At 45.6% G+C, this 15,877-nt stretch overlaps 1 protein-coding gene across 1 annotated transcript in view; it reads left to right on the top strand.

The window, feature by feature from the left end:
• Positions 1-15,877, top strand: part of flnba (filamin B a) — a 111,423-nt gene that overhangs the window by 279 nt on the left and 95,267 nt on the right. Inside the window, 1 exon segment of the mRNA XM_045705698.2 lies at positions 1-166. This exon segment is cut by the window's left edge and continues 279 nt beyond it. Within this exon segment, the coding sequence (XP_045561654.2) occupies positions 1-166 (166 nt within the window).

The following is a 15,877-nucleotide window of genomic DNA, read 5'->3' as shown; positions in this document are numbered from 1 at the left end:
GACCTGAGCGACGGGCTGCGGCTTATCGCCCTGCTGGAGGTACTGAGCCAGAAGAAAATGTACCGAAAGTATCACGCCAGACCGACTTTCCGCCAGATGAAACTGGAGAACGTGTCCGTGGCGCTGGAGTTCTTGGACAGGGAGAGTATCCGACTCGTCTCCATAGGTAAGATGCCGTTGGTTTTAATTCATGTCATGTGGTCTTTTCTACCTGATGCTAATACAAGTACTTATTGTTTGGAATGGTAGTTTAGTAACTTCTGTATTGTCCTTTTGTCTCGGTTTGTATGTATCAAATATATTTAGTTGGTCCGAATAGAATTGGTTCGGTAAGTTTTCAGTCGTATGTACGGGATAGACATGTTTACACCGTCCAACGAAATGCTTACTTCCATTGTTGAGAAGGAACCTGCAACATCAATAAAGTTAGTGGCTCAGTAGAATAAACCTGTACAATACAGGCAGGAACAATTTACAGTTCAACATTAACGTGTTTCAAATTGTGCAGTATTTACCATTCATAAGTCTGTTTGCAACAGTTCTGGTGTGTGTAGCATATGTGTGTGTGTAGCGTGTGTAAGGATGTGTGTGTTTAGCATGGTTGTATATGTGTAGCGTGTGTGTAGCGTGGTTGTGTCTTTAAGGAATACCTGGGATAAAGTAATCCTTTTAACCCCCCCCCCCCCTTAAAAGATATAGATGTACTATTGTAAAGTGGTTGTTCCACTGGATATCATAAGGTGAATGCACCAATTTGTAAGTCGCTCTGGATAAGAGCGTCTGCTAAATGACGTAAATGTAAATGTGGGTGTGTGTAGCATGGTTGTGTGTGTGTGCCAAGTTGAGGAGTATCAGTCTAATTGAAATGTTCAATAAGTCTGATGTCCTGCATGGCTGGGAGAACGGACCGTGACTTACGGTTCTGTCTTCACCGGACGCTGGAGGGCCTTGTGATCCTGTACGGAAGGTCGTCTGTTCATATGGCGCTTTTAAGACAACTGGGGTCTCGGCAATTACCAAGTCAAACCATGACATCTGATCTTCAGGTCGGAGTCGGAATTCCGAGATGGATATCCGTTAAAAAGTTAGATATTTTCCCGGTGTAAGCTTGTTTTCCCAGTTTCAATGTTTTGACCGCGACATTATGCTCCGTACACACCGTGACTTATTTCATTATGCCATGCGTCATCTTTCCTCACTACTGAACGGACAAGTGTCATGTTTGTAATGCAAGATGGATCAGAGCCTGTCTCTTTTCAGAGAGAATTTATTTAGAGCCATTGCAAAATATTAACTTATCCTTTAAGACATGATAAATATGTTTTTAACATGTTAAGTTTTTCTTCAACTTGGTTCTATGACTTTATAGGAAGTTGGCTCTGCAGAGCAGAGAGCTAAAAGCTTGTCTAGGTTAAAGATGCCACTTCAACCTAATAATCATTACCAACACCCATCACAAACTTAAAGGGAGGAAACAGTCATTGTGTATTTAACATTACTATTAACCTAGTACTCACTAATACAAAAGTTGTAATTGGTAACAAGTTGCTAGCTATCCCATAAAACCACACTTTTAATCTTCTGTGGTTTGGTAACTTCCAGTTCTTCGCTGGAATGAAGACGAAGCGATAGTTTGGGGAAAATATCAAAGTATGTAGTGTCCGTCCTGCAATGGAGCCTTGATCCGCCAAAGGGGTGTTAATATTCCCCTCCGTTCTGGACGTGTCTGTTGAAATGCAGCGGAACGTGAGAGTGCTGATGGGTAGTGTGAACCAGGCTTTGAGACTGAAGTCCACAGCTGTGCCAAGTGCGCTCAGGTGTGACCTCACCTGGAAAAGGTTTTAGTTTGAGGGCTGTGGAGGATAATGACTAGACCCCCGCGGTGGACGTGTCATAATACCCATAAAACCTAGCCGTCAAAACGGGAAAATGGTTCCAATTAGTTTTTCCACCCTTCATTTTTCCCGTAGGTGATTTTAGAAACATTTTAAATAAGGGTTGTGTTTCGTTTAGACTTGCCCTGGTGTGACGTTTTGATAACCGTGTAAATCTCTCTAGGACAAAGTGACTCAATATATTCAGCTCGTTTTTAACTGATTCTAAAAAATGCTAATTAGCATCAACGTAGACGTCACGCAAAACTACAAATCCCAGCATGCTCCTGCACGTCATCTCAGGGAAGAATGAATGAATGGGGGGGGGGGGGGCTGGCAACATGATGAAGACTTCAAAGCTGAAGATCTGGTTACCTAATAGTTTGTTATTGGCTTTGGATCTGAAAACCATGAGTTAATAATCATGTTGGGACTCGTGCTGCTTAAGTGATGAGTCCCTTATTTTTATTTTTAAATGAAAGGTTTGAAGTAAAGATGTGGCTATTCATACCTTGCAGCTGAAGTCATAGATGACCACTTAAACAAAACAAAGTTAATTACCGCTGTTTTGAGTACCATTACCACACGCTGGAAACCATCCGTTAGTCCACACACTGCGGTCTATATGCTGTGCTGTCAGCTGCCATAACACGTGAGGGGGAATGATACCTGGCATCTCGTTTTATAGACGGACCAATAATCCAGACCGGTGGCTGGCAGCGGTTTTTAGGAGAGCAGCGGACACCAAATTAATCGAGTTGTCTTTTGCAGTGCTCATTTTGTTTCAGGTCAGTGCTAACGTTAGCTGTTAGCTAGCTCGCTTCAGTCTCGCAAAGGATCGCTAGCTAGACAGATTATTAACTGCTGGTTATTGTTACATGGATGTGCTTAACCTCCATTATTTAATCAGTTGGTACGGGCACTGCTGGTATAACTCATTTTAGCTAGACTAGCTGTCTTGTCTGCTAGCAAGCGATTACTGATGCTAATAGCTAGCAAGTGGTGTGTGTGTGCCGGACTAGAGACCTCTCCGACGCTCGCACTACATGTAAACCTTGTTTACCACCAAAAAGTAGTGGTAAATAACCATGTAACAGCTTGGGATTTACCTAAAAGTTTCCATCCAGTGTTAAGCTAGGATTAGTCGTAGGGCAAGCTTTGGCGGTCTCGTCTTGCTCGTACACACACACAAAATAAGCCTACATTTGACTTGTTACATTGTAGTTATACACATCTGTAGTGACCAGGATGTGAGTCAGACTGTACCAGTCACATCCTGGTCCTGCAGGACCAGGATGTGAGTCAGACTATTGAATATTGATTGATTTTTGAAGAGGAGGAAGGAATGGCAGACCAGCTCACTAATTAACTTAAATCCTAACTGAATGTTGACCTGAGAACAGACCCAGACTCCTGCAGCGTTAGATTCTGTCTTGGGTTCATTAGGGACAAAATGGACCAAAATTGAGCCATTTTCACTATCCGTTGTGTATCTTAACTTTTCCTCTGGCGCTCCCAAATGAATACAACCCACCTGCTTTATGACCCATCTCCCATGATGCATGTTGACTTTCACAATCTTTAAAAATCAATGCACCTTGGAAAGCCTGCCACATGACATGCTTCGTACACAACAGGTGCAGACGAACAAAGTGAAATGTTTTCTGATGGGCCCGTCCCAACAATACAGAGGAATAATAACAAGGAATTAATATTTAACGATAACTTGGTACTGAGTCGATGTTTAAGGGTATGGAGTAGACATCAGTGATAGTCGTTTTTTTTAAGATGAGGATAATTTTATTTTATGAGCTTGGCCTTTTTTTATTGCTGCATATTAGATGACTGTCATTAATATTCTGTTCACCCAGCTCAATGTAACATCGATTAGGTTTACGCCTAGAATTTAAACTCGGCAGAGGCGTTGTGCCTTGACGACTATCTGGATGGACCTTGGTAATTCCTTAGTGATGTGGACACCGAGCTACTTAAAGTCTCAAACCCGCTATAGCCCTGTCTGTGGATGGGGAGGGGGGGCGTGCTCAGCCCTCTGTTTCGTTTGTCTTGCTGACGTTGAGGGAGAGGTCGTCGTGACACCGTACTGACCCCCCCCCCCCCCCCCCCATACTCTCGTTGTCGGTGATCAGCCATATTACTGTCATGTGATCAGTAAACTTGATTATGGTGTGTTGAAGTCGTGGGTGAACAGGGAGTACAGGAGGGGACTGAGCACGCACCCCTGGGGAGTTCCAGTGTTGAGGATCAGCGTGGGTGAACAGGGAGTACAGGAGGGGACTGAGCACGCACCCCTGGGGAGCTCCAGTGTTGAGGATCAGCGTGGCGGATGTGTTGTTGCCTACCCTCACCACCTGGGGGGCGGCCCGTCAGGAAGTCCAGGATCCAGTTGCAGAGGGAGGTGTTTAGTCCCAGGATCTTTAGCTTAGTGATGAGCTTTGAGGGCACTATGGTGTTGAACGCTGAGCTGTAGTCAATGAATAGCATTCTCACCATAGGTGTTCCTTTTGTCCAGGTGGGAAAGGGCAGTGTGGAGTGGATTGCATCATCTGTTGGTGATATGTGGAGTGGGTCAAGGGTGACTGAGCTTGTGTACGCTGTATAAACCCTTCCTGTCCAGGAGGCTCTACTGTATAAACCCTTCCTGTCCAGGAGGCTCTACTTCCTGTTGTCCCAGTCGGTAGGTTGGCGAGGCTGACTCCAGCCCTGTACTATATAATAGTCTGACCTGGCCTAGTGAAGAACCGTTACCACCCTCCCCTGGGAGAAGCCTTGGTGTGTTACAACGCTGACCTTGCTTGAAGGCTGTTGAAAGCGTCCTTGATTCAAAAAAATGCTAATTAGCATCAACGTAGACGTCACGCAAAACTACAAATCCCAGCATGCTCCTGCACGTCATCTCAGGGAAGAATGAATGAATGGGGGGGGGGGGCTGGCAACATGATGAAGACTTCAAAGCTGAAGATCTGGTTACCTAATAGTTTGTTATTGGCTTTGGATCTGAAAACCATGAGTTAATAATCATGTTGGGACTCGTGCTGCTTAAGTGATGAGTCCCTTATTTTTATTAAGGGAGGGGGGCGGCCTTCTGGCCACCGCAGACCACTGGGAGGAGAGGTCTGAGTAATACTGACACGCGTTTATCTGTGACTTGGAGAGTTGATGGACTTGCCCATATGGCTCCCTTTATTTTAGACGCATCTTGTGGGAGTGAGCTGCTGTTTTTTGAACGGTGACCTATAGGCAGTGAGGATTCACTCGTTCCTCTGCACTAGGCAAGCAGAACACGTTCGTTCATTTAACGCCTTTCATCTGCCACTTCGTTACCTTCTGCCTGTGAAATCAGGAGCAAGCCGTAGGCCAACGGAAACGGACTAGAACAGGGCTTTCCTATTTTAATGGGGTGTTTTCACGTAAAGCTGATTTCTCTCTGCTTCAGCGTGGACTGCCTAGGCCGCGGGAGCTGGTTAGCTTGGTGATGAATTTTCCCCAGGGAGGCGTATGAAACGCAGCCCCTCATCAGGGACTGATCCTTCGCTGGAGTTTTTTTTTAAACCTCTTCTGGTTGCAGCTGAAGTGTGACGAAGTCCCCAACTAAACTCTAAGACCAGTTATAAGGATGAAATATCAACTTTAACTTGGAACAGTTGGCGCTGTACATCGTTTGGATTTCGTTGCGCAGCTCGGGGGGGGGAAATTGAGGTGTATTATACAAATCCATGGTTGATATCGTGGCACAAGTGACCAATCGAAACTCGCTAGCTTTCCAACCCTTAGTGGATTGGCTGACCATGGCTGTTGATGCGTAGCACTACCTAGCATGCTTGTTAGCACCCACATGAGGGGCGACGCTCGGCGAGATACCGCTGTGTAGGGGATGTCGGCCTTCGCAGGAGGATAAAATGGTTCTCCTCTCCCAAATGTTTCGCTTCCAGTGTCCCCTGCCTAATGGGACAGCCACAGGTCAGGCTCCACTTGCCCGGCTGCCATAGTCAGTCTTTTACTTTTGCAATGGGGATAACCAGATGGATCAGTTTTAGGTTATGCCTCCTGGAATTCCTTAGTGTTTTCCCCCCCCAAAAAAGGATTTTGGCGGCGAGGAGCTTTATTTACTTCAGTGATTAACCTGTGGCTCAGTTGGTAGAGCATGGTGTTTGCAACGCCAGGGTTGTGGGTTCGATTCCCACAGGGGGGCCAGTACCAAAAAAATGCATGAAATGTATGCATTCACTACTGTAAGTCGCTCTGGATAAGAGCATCTGCTAAAATGACTAAAATGTAATTAACTGATATACAATTTGTCTCTGCTTTTTGAAGGAACTAGCGCAATTGCTAACTATCATGCTAGCACAAACCCATAGACTTCCATTTAATTGTGCTAACACTAGTTAGCATTGGCTTGCTAAACTACCTTTGTCTTCCTTCAAAACTGGACAGAGACAAATTATATCCACAAGTTAATCTGATTCTGGGTCAGTAGATAAAGGGCTGCATTGGAAAAATCCTGAAGTATCCTTTTTAAGGTCCATGCTACAACTAGTTTCTGAAGTTTGGCCTGGTTACCGTCAGGAGGAGGGGGACAAAATGGCCCCACAACTCTGGTAGCTGTTGTGCCACCTCTGTCATTGGTACCACTACTATGTAGTCTACAGTGACGGTTTGGGTCCTATCCTACGCCTGTTTGTCTTCCTAGGCTTTTATGCTGCTCAGAAGAATGACTCTGTCTTAGATACATTCATTCTATGACTAATGTAAAGCATGATTGAACAAGCAGGTAGACTTGGTGTTTCTGTATCACTGCAGGGTGACTGTTTGCTTGTTGAGAACATTGTGATTTTCCCAATGTGGATATCAATCTTCACTCACTGTCTCTGTAGTAGAGGTGGGAATGTTTAAACTGAGTCGATCCTTAAGGTGAAGAGATTCCTAACTGAACAACTTTATTAAAATCACAGTGCAGCGATCACAACATATTTTCCTAGTTTATAGTCTAACTAGGCGATGGGCTATAAAGGCCTGGGGATAGTTGTTCATTTATATCAAACCGGAGGAGGAGTGTAACTTCTTAGACCTACTGTGGTGAATTGACAAGGGATGCTAGACATTGTGAGATACAGATTACCAAGACAGTCTTTCTGCTCTTGCTAAAATCAAGTTGTATTTGTCACGTGCCAAACAGGTGTAGACTTTAAAGTGAAATGTTGACTTGCGATCCTTTGACCAACAATGCAGTGTCAAAGTAAGACAAATTTGCAAAATCAAGGAAATACTAACGGAACGAGAGTGCCTGTACCAGAGTACCAGAGTGCCGGTGTGGGTAATCAGGATGGATAATTGACAGAGTAGCAGCAGTGTGTCTGTTGCTTAAGAGTCAGTGCAGAGGGAAAAGGGAGTTCATGGAAGTGGTCTCGGTAGACATCTGCTTAACCTTCTTATGACTTGGAGTTTGAAGTCGTTCAGGAGACTTTCGGTCCCAGACTTGGCGCTCCGGTATCTCTTGTCATGCGGTAGACGAGGGAACAGTCTATGACTTGGTTGACCGGAGTCTTTGACAATTTTTAGGGCAGTACTCTGACACCGCCTGCTACGGAGGTATTGGATGGCAGGGAGCTTACCTTTGCAGCACCTTGTGGTCGGATGCCAAGCGGTGGCCATATGATGGCCCACGCCCCATCTTCTCAGCAGCCCGAGGGGCAAGAGGTGTTGTCATGCCCTCTTCACCACTGTTGGTGTGTTTGGACCATGAGAGGTCCTTAGTAATGATGCCAGTGTGTTTAGTCTTCAGTCTGTCGAATATCCTCGTCTATTCATTGATCATAGGCCCAAGATGCAGTGTCCCATTGCGAGATTTAACTTCTGTTTGTCGACAGCTGTTCCTAGTTTATCGTTCTGACTCGGTCTGGTGGGCAACCTGCCTGTACTGTGCCGTCCCTCGCTAGCTTGCTATGAAAGATGCAAGTGTTAGATTTAGTTTCCGTACTTCCGTGAAGTCTCATTTCCGAAAATGTGTGCGTCTCACACATTCCTAGCGGAATCTGATCTTGACACTCAGAATGGGAGTCGCCGTGCAAGAAGTCGTGGAATCAAGTCCTTTTTGGAGTTGGCAGGGAAGCAAAGCAGCCAAGTCCTGTATGACAATACGTTTGAAGTTAAATGATGAGGAAATCCATAATTTTCCTAGGTGGAATTGAGGTGCAGTAAGGATGGTAAAATGCTTCACTATCTGAGCGGGAAGCACCTTGAGACCCAAACCGTTGCTGCCGTTGTGAATTCACCATTCAGCTGTGGAAATCATTCATTTTAAACAAGTTCTTTCCCTTGACGTGTATATTGTATCCAAGTTAAATCTCGTATAGGGACTGTAGTTAAATACCCAGCTAAATCTGGTATGTTTTACAGTAAGGTTTATTAAAATACACCGTCCCAGTAAAAGTAGATTTTTAATAAAGTAAAGGACTGGTAGTATGACTTTGTCCTGCAGGTCGGTAGACTTGCATAGCATGTTCCTCCAGAACGCAGACGTTTATAAAAGATTAGTCTGGTATTTCTTCTTGATGGATGATATAATGGCCTCTGTGCCCCACTCCATACCCTCCCCTTCCTCTCGCTCACCTTCTCTCCACATTGAGGTATGGCATCTCACAACCCGGTGACGCCCAGACCGGGCCACAATACCCCTCTGTTACAGACGGAGAAAAGGAAACCCGATTCCTCCCGGACCGGGCCACAATACCCGTCTGTTACAGGGAGACGGAGAAAAGGAAACCCGATTCCTCCCGGACCGGGCCACAATCCCGTCTGTTACAGACGGACGGAGAAAAGGAAACCCGGTGGCTTCTTATCACATGATCTCATGCAGCCATTAAGTTTATTCAAGGAATGTTTCACACCTCCCTCCCACACCCACTTCCCTCCCCCTCCCTCCCTCCCTCCCACACCCACTTCCCTCCCCCTCCCTCCCTCCCTCTCACACCCACCTCCCTCCCTCCCCCTCCCTCCCTCCCTCTCACACCTCCCTCCCTCTCACACCCACCTCCTTCCCTCCCTCCCCCTCCCTCCCTCCCTCCCTCCCCTCCCTCCCTCCCTCCCTCCCCCTCCCTCCCTCCCTCTCACACCCACCCACCTCCCTCCCTCTCACTCCCACCCCCTCCCTCCCCCTCCCTCCCTCCCTCTCACACCCACCCACCTCCCTCCCTCTCACTCCCACCCCCTCCCTCCCTCCCTCCCTCCCTCCCCCTCCCTCCCTCCCTCCCTCTCTCTCCCACCCCCTCGCAGCATGTAGGCATGACCTAGCCTGTAACTAGGGGTTTTAGCTAAAACTAGAACATTGGGAAGCCTTTTTGTTGTTGACCAGCTTCCTGACTCCTCCGTCTTTAAGGTCAGAATGTGAGTGAGTTGCTGCTCTGTTATTGGTGTGTGAGGTGCTTGGAGCTAGGTGGGGCTTGGTAGTTAATAAATAACTCTTGTGTTTGTCCCCCTCTTTGCACACCATGGGTTTACGTCATTCACTCTGTAGGAAGCCTCTGTGGACACACCCTGACTCACTGGGGTGTCAGCGAGTCGAGCTTTATCTAAAGGTTATATTAGACCGAGGAAGTGTTTGGCAGATCAAATGTTTGTGACATGCTTTGTACACAACAGGTGACAGAGTGAAAACATGTTATACATTTTAGCGTCATTTTTACTTCATTAATCATACCCCCTGAGCAGTTTTCCCTGTAGCCTGAGACTGCTGCACAGGTCCCTGGGACTGCAGTACAGAAATATCCCAGCTGCCGTGAGCGCCGGGTAGGAGGACTTGCAATTTTTGAACCATTTCATGTGTCTGAAGATAGAAATTCTGCTTTCCTGGTGGGCCCAGAGAGCAAATCAAGTGCACTGTCTGTTTTTGGTGGTAGAATACTCTGGTAGGCATTCATTATGATCAGATAGCCACATTAGCCTACTTGGCCACAGTTAAAAGCCAACTTATAGCAGGTACAGCCTCGGTGTTCACAGTAAAACTGTAACTTATAGCAGGTACAGCCTCTGTGTTCACAGTAAAACGCCAGCTGGAAGTTTTCACCATGTTCCAGTTTGCACTCACCAGACGTGAAGTTTAGCTCAGTGCTGAATAAGAATTAGGGGCAACATTGCCTGTTGAGTCAATACATCTGAAGGCTAGTTTACAGGTCGTCTATCAAGACGTCTGTGGACGGTTGTCCTAGTGACGTTACATTGTCGTCCGTCATCAAACTTTTGGTTATGGAGAAAGTATAAACCCAAAGTTACAGGCTGTATGACATCAGCAGCCTGGTGGTCCCAATTAGCACAACAGGTGTGTTTTTAACATCAAACCCATCTGTTTTAAAAATGAATTTAGTATACGTCAATTTAACAAACCAGGCAACTAAAAGAAACTTCCTAAATGTTGTTTGTGTTTGTTTCTAGCTTGTTAGCTGACTAGCCAGTTCAAATAATGATATCATAGCTGACAATGTCTTAACTTTAGCGACAGGGTCAAAGTTTTTAACTTTTTTCTTTTTTCTGTCTGCAACAAGGATAGTCAGTCAGTTTACAGGCAGTCCACTGGAGTATAAATTGAATGCTGTTGTGGCATTGTACTTGCCTACATTCATGTTGTTAGAGAAGGTATAAACCAGCCTTTTATCACCTTTTGGCAGTGATTACAGCTGTGATCCTTTCTGGGCAAGGCTGAGTTTTCCACACTGGGATTGTGCAACATTTCACCTGTTATTCTTTTCAAATTTCTTCATGCTCTGTCATATCGGTTGTTGATCGTTGCTTGACAACCATTTTCAGGCCTTGCCATATTTTTCAAGCAGATTTAAGTCAAATCTGTAACTTCCTCTCAGGAACTTTCACTGTCTTAGTAAACAACTCCAGTGTAGATTTGGCCTTGTGTTTTAGGTTATTGTCCTGCTGGAAGGTGGCTTCATCTCCCAGTGTCTGATAGGAAGCAGACTGAACCAGATTGTCCTCTAGGATTTTGCCTGTCCTTAGCTTCACTGTTTATTTTTAATCCTGGGATAAACTCCCCAGTCCTTAAGCACAAGCATACTCATAACATGATGCAGCCTCCACTATGTTTGGAAATATGGAGAGGTACTCAGTGCTGTATTGGATTTGCCCCAAACATAATGCTTTGAACAGGATGCATGTTTTGGACTATTATTATGTAAAGTCATTATGTTTGTAGTGACTGGGTGTATTTAACTTCACCATGCACAAAACTATATTCAATATCTGCTTTATATTGTTACCCATCTACCAATAGGTGCCCTTCGCGAGGCGTTGGAAAACCTCCCTGGTCTTTGTGGTGGAATCTGTTCAAAGTTCACTGCTCGACTGAGGGACCTTACAGATAATTGTATGTGTGGGGGAACAGAGATGAGGTAGTCATTCATAAATCATGTTCAACACTATTATTGCACACAGAGAGTCCATGCAACTTATTATTTTGTTAAGCACATTTTTTTTACTCGTTAATTTATTTACGCTTGACAAGAGGTTGAGTACTTAATGACAAGACATTTCAGCTTTTTTTTTAAAATGTTTTGCATTTCTAAACATTTTCCACTTTGTGTGTGGGCCAGTGACGACAATCTCAATTTAATCAGTTTTAAAATCCGGCTGTAACGATGTGGAAAGTCGAGGTGTAATTACTTTCTGAAGGAAGTGTGTTTTGGGTTGAACTGTGTGTTGGGGTGTTAGTTAGTGTGTGTAGAGTCCGGTGTGCGTCAGTGCAGCATTGATGGATATGGAGCAGAAATTGAGTAATGGTGGTTATCAGGAACCTGTCAGAACGAGTTTGACAACAGGGTGTGGGTTTATACTGCTGTTGCAGCAATATCCTTTCACTCTCGCTTTCTCTTACTCTTTGGAGCTCACTTTCTCCTCTCTCTCTTTCCTCTTTCTCTCTCTTTCCTCTTTCTCTCTCTCTCCTCTCTCTCTCTCCTCTCTCTCTCTCTCTCTCTCTCTCCTCTCTCTCTCCTCTCTCTCTCCTCTCTCCTCTCTCTCTCCTCTCTCTCTCCTTCTCCTCTCTCTCTTCTCCTCCTCTCTCTTTCTCCTCTCTCTTTCTCCTCTCTCTCTCTTTCTCCTCTCTCTCTCTTTCTCCTCTCTCTCTCTTTCTCCTCTCCTCTCTCTTTCTTTCTCCTCTCTCTCTCTTTCTCCTCTCTCTCTCTCTCTTTCTCCTCTCTCTCTCTTTCTCCTCTCTCTCTCTTTCTCCTCTCTCTCTCTTTCTCCTCTCTCTCTCTTTCTCCTCTCTCTCTCTTTCTCCTCTCTCTCTCTTTCTCCTCTCTCTCTTTCTCCTCTCTCTCTTTCTCCTCTCTCTCTCTTTCTCCTCTCTCTCTCTTTCTCCTCTCTCTCTCTTTCTCCTCTCTCTCTCTTTCTCCTCTCTCTCTCTTTCTCCTCTCTCTCTCTTCTCTCTCTCCTCTCTCTCTTTCTCCTCTCTCTCTCTTTATCTCCTCTCTCATCTCTTTCTCCTCTCTCTCTCTTTCTCCTCTCTCTCTCTTTCTCCTCTCTCTCTCTTTCTCCTCTCTCTCTCTTTCTCTCCTCTCTCTCTCTTTCTCCTCTCTCTCTCTTTCTCCTCTCTCTCTCTTTCTCCTCTCTCTCTCTCTTTCTCCTCTCTCTCTCTTTCTCCTCTCTCTCTTTCTCCTCTCTCTCTCTCTCTCCTCTCTCTCTCCTTCTCCTCTCTCTCTCTTCTCCTCTCTCTCTCTTTCTCCTCTCTCTCTCCTTTCTCCTCTCTCTCTCCTCTCTCTCTCTTTCTGCTCTCTCTCTCTTTCTCCTCTCTCTCTCTTTCTGCTCTCCGCTCTCTTTCTGCTCTCGCTCTCTTTCTGCTCGCTCTCAGGCTGAGAAAGTGAGTGACATGCTGTCTCTTGTTTGTGAACCATTTAACTCCAAACACCAGTAACTTCAGGAGGGTGTAGAAATCTCCTGCAGCTTTTTCTCCACAGCCAGATGACTGCACCCTGTTACCTCCTTAATGTTCTACTTTAGGGGATAAAGCCTGAGATTGCAGTGTGTGTGTGCTGAGCATTGGGTAACCAGGTATATGACAGAGGTTAGCTCTGCCTGTGCATGCCTGTGTTTGACGACCTGTGAATTATTGTTGACGTTAGGGAATACAGGCAGCTGCCAGAACACACACTTTGTGTAGTATAGGCTACGTCCCAAATAGCACAGTACTCCCTTCCCTAAGTGCGTTACTTTTTAACCAGAGCGCTATGGGCCTTGATCATAAGTCGTCCACTGAAGAAGGTGACATTTGGGACGTAATATACAGGGCATTCAGAAAGTATTCAGACCCTTTGACTCGTCCCACATTTTGTTACGTTACAGTTTTATTGTAAAATTAGTTACATTTTTTTTCTTCTCCCATCTACACACAACACCCTGTAATGACAAAGCAAATACAGCTTTCTAGAAATGCTTTAACTGAAATCACATTTTCATGAAAATGGTCTGGGTGGCCATTTAAAATAATTTTTCAGGAGTCTGATGGCTTGGGGGTAGAAGCTTTTAAGGAGCCTTTTGGACCTAGACTTTGCACTCCAGTACAATTGTTAACCATTTTTGTTTCATATCAGAGTCATATTTTTTTTTACTGTTCTGCGAGTCGTATAGGTGCCTTTTGGGTAACTGCAAGCGGCCTCTCCTCCCTTCTGTCTGGCCACTCTACCATAAAGGCCTGATTGGTGGAGTGCTGCAGAGATGGTTGTTCCATCTCCACAGAGGAACTCGGGATCTCTGTCAGAGTTACCATCGGGTTCTTGTTCACCTCCCTGACCAAGGCCCTTCTCCCCCGATTGCTCAGTTCGGCCGGGCAGCCAGCTCTAGGAAGAGGGCTTGGTGGTTCCAAACTTCTTCCATTTAAGAATGATGGAGGCCACTGTGTTCTTGGGGACCTTCAATGCTGCAGAAATGTTTTGGTACCCTTCTCCAAATCTGTTTCTCGACACAATCCTGTCTTGGAGCTCAACGGACAATTCCTTCGACCTCATGGCTTGGTTTTTGCTCTGACATGCACTGTGGGACCTTATATAGACAAGTATGTGCCTTTCCAAATCATTTGAATTTACCACAGGTGGACTCAAATCAAGTCCTAGAAACATCTCAAGGATGATCAATGGAAACAGGATGCCCCTGAGCTCAATTTAGTCTCATAGACGGGTCTGAATACTTGAGTAAATAAGGTATTTCTGTAACTTTTAATTAGCCGACATTTATAAACCTGTTTTCACTTTGTCATGGTTATTTGGGGGGGGGGGGGGGGGGAATAATCAATTTTATAGTCTTTAACGTAACCATGATGGACAAGTCAAGTGGTCAGAATATTTTCTGAAAGCTCTTTATATTGAGTGTTTCTGTGGGTTTGAACTGTTAGTCATACTACTATCCTCTTCCCTGCACTCCACTTTCACTTCATTATCTACTGTTTCTCCCTGTTGTGGTGTTATCGGGGAGTCGCTATGGGAACAGCGATCCGGAAGCTGTCCTCAGAACAGTCTTAACAGGCGCTGTATGTAACGCAGGGGGTACTCACGGGCAGTCAGGCACGGCATGAAACTAGTTTCGGGTGTTGACATGGCAACCTGAGTCAGCAGTCTGTGGTGATTGGTTGGTTTGACCTTAACGTCGAGACCTGGCGTTGTTCCAAATGGCTGAATGCCCCGCCCCTTTCCTCCCAACGACGTGGACGTCACCTACCAACCAACCAATCACCAGTCTGTGATAGTTGGCGTGGTAATGGTGTTTTCCTGGTGGTTTAGAGCCACTCACTTGTAAACTCAGCAAAAAAAGAAACGTCCTCTCACTGTCAACTGAGTTTATTTTCTACAAACTTAACATGTGTAAATATTTATATGAATACAACAAGATTCAACAACTGAGACATAAACTGAACAAGTTCCACAGACATGTGACTAACAGAAATTGAATAATGTGTCCCTGAACAAAGGGGGGGTCAAAAGTAACAGTCAGTATCTGGTGTGGCCACCTGCTGCATTAAGTGCTGCAGTGCATCTCCTCGTGGACCACACCATATTTGCCAGTTCTTGCTGGATGCTGGGCAAATTGCGTTCCGCCCTATGGGACTCCCAATCACGGCCAGTTGTGATACAGCCTGGAATCGAACCGGGGTCTGTAGTGATGCCTCTAGCACTGAGATGCAGTTCCTCAGACCGCTGTGCCACTCGGGAGGGCTCTTCCTCTCCCCCGTAACTCTTCAGACAGACCATGGTCTAATTTACCCTTCAGTAATATTGCATCTTGATGTCTGTTGCATCAAATGAAGTCTATTTCTTGTGCGTCCAGCCAGTGCTGATTTGAATGTTTCTGCAACATTAAAACCAACTTCAGATTTTTGCTACTATCGTCTGCAGTATACATCAGATCCCAGTGTTTGTGACCATGAGAACCACAGTACAGCAGTCATCAGTATTATCACAGCCCTGTTAAGCTCTGGGAGTATTCCAAACAGCATCCTATTCCCTAATGGGGCTTGGTTATAGGGAATAGGGTGCCATTTACTACAAAGACCTTTGTCTGGGATTACACTGCCTCCATACTGCGGGTCTGTGGTTCTGGCCGGGGAGCGGGTCTGTGGTTCTGGCCGGGGAGCGGGTCTGTGGTTCTGGCGCTACCTGCCCTCACTGTCAACGAAACGCCAAGACTCCGCCCCCCCCTGGCCCCGTTTTTAAAGGGGAGTCATTGTACCAGTAAAGAAGAGAACTCACAGCCCAGGCCTTCAGGTAAAGTGAGAAGGAGAAATGCTGTGAGATCAGTGTGGCTCCAGCTTCAACTGTAACAATGAGAAGCTTAAAGTTCAGTCTGAGACCCACTTACTTCCTGGGGGGGGTTATTAACTTGGAAACGACATAAGGCATGGTAATAAGACTAGTTAGTTAACTCTTGCATTCCTCAGGTGGCATAATGGTTATTTGGATGTTGACCAGACAAACGGCTCTTCTGAAATCTGTCTAAACTGG

The sequence above is a fragment of the Salmo salar genome, chromosome 22 (genome assembly GCF_965601325.2).
Source record: "Salmo salar chromosome 22, fSalSal1, whole genome shotgun sequence".
NCBI lineage: Eukaryota > Metazoa > Chordata > Actinopteri > Salmoniformes > Salmonidae > Salmo > Salmo salar.
The sequence above is the reverse complement of the archived record's forward strand: the minus strand, read 5'-3'. Positions and strand labels throughout refer to the sequence as shown.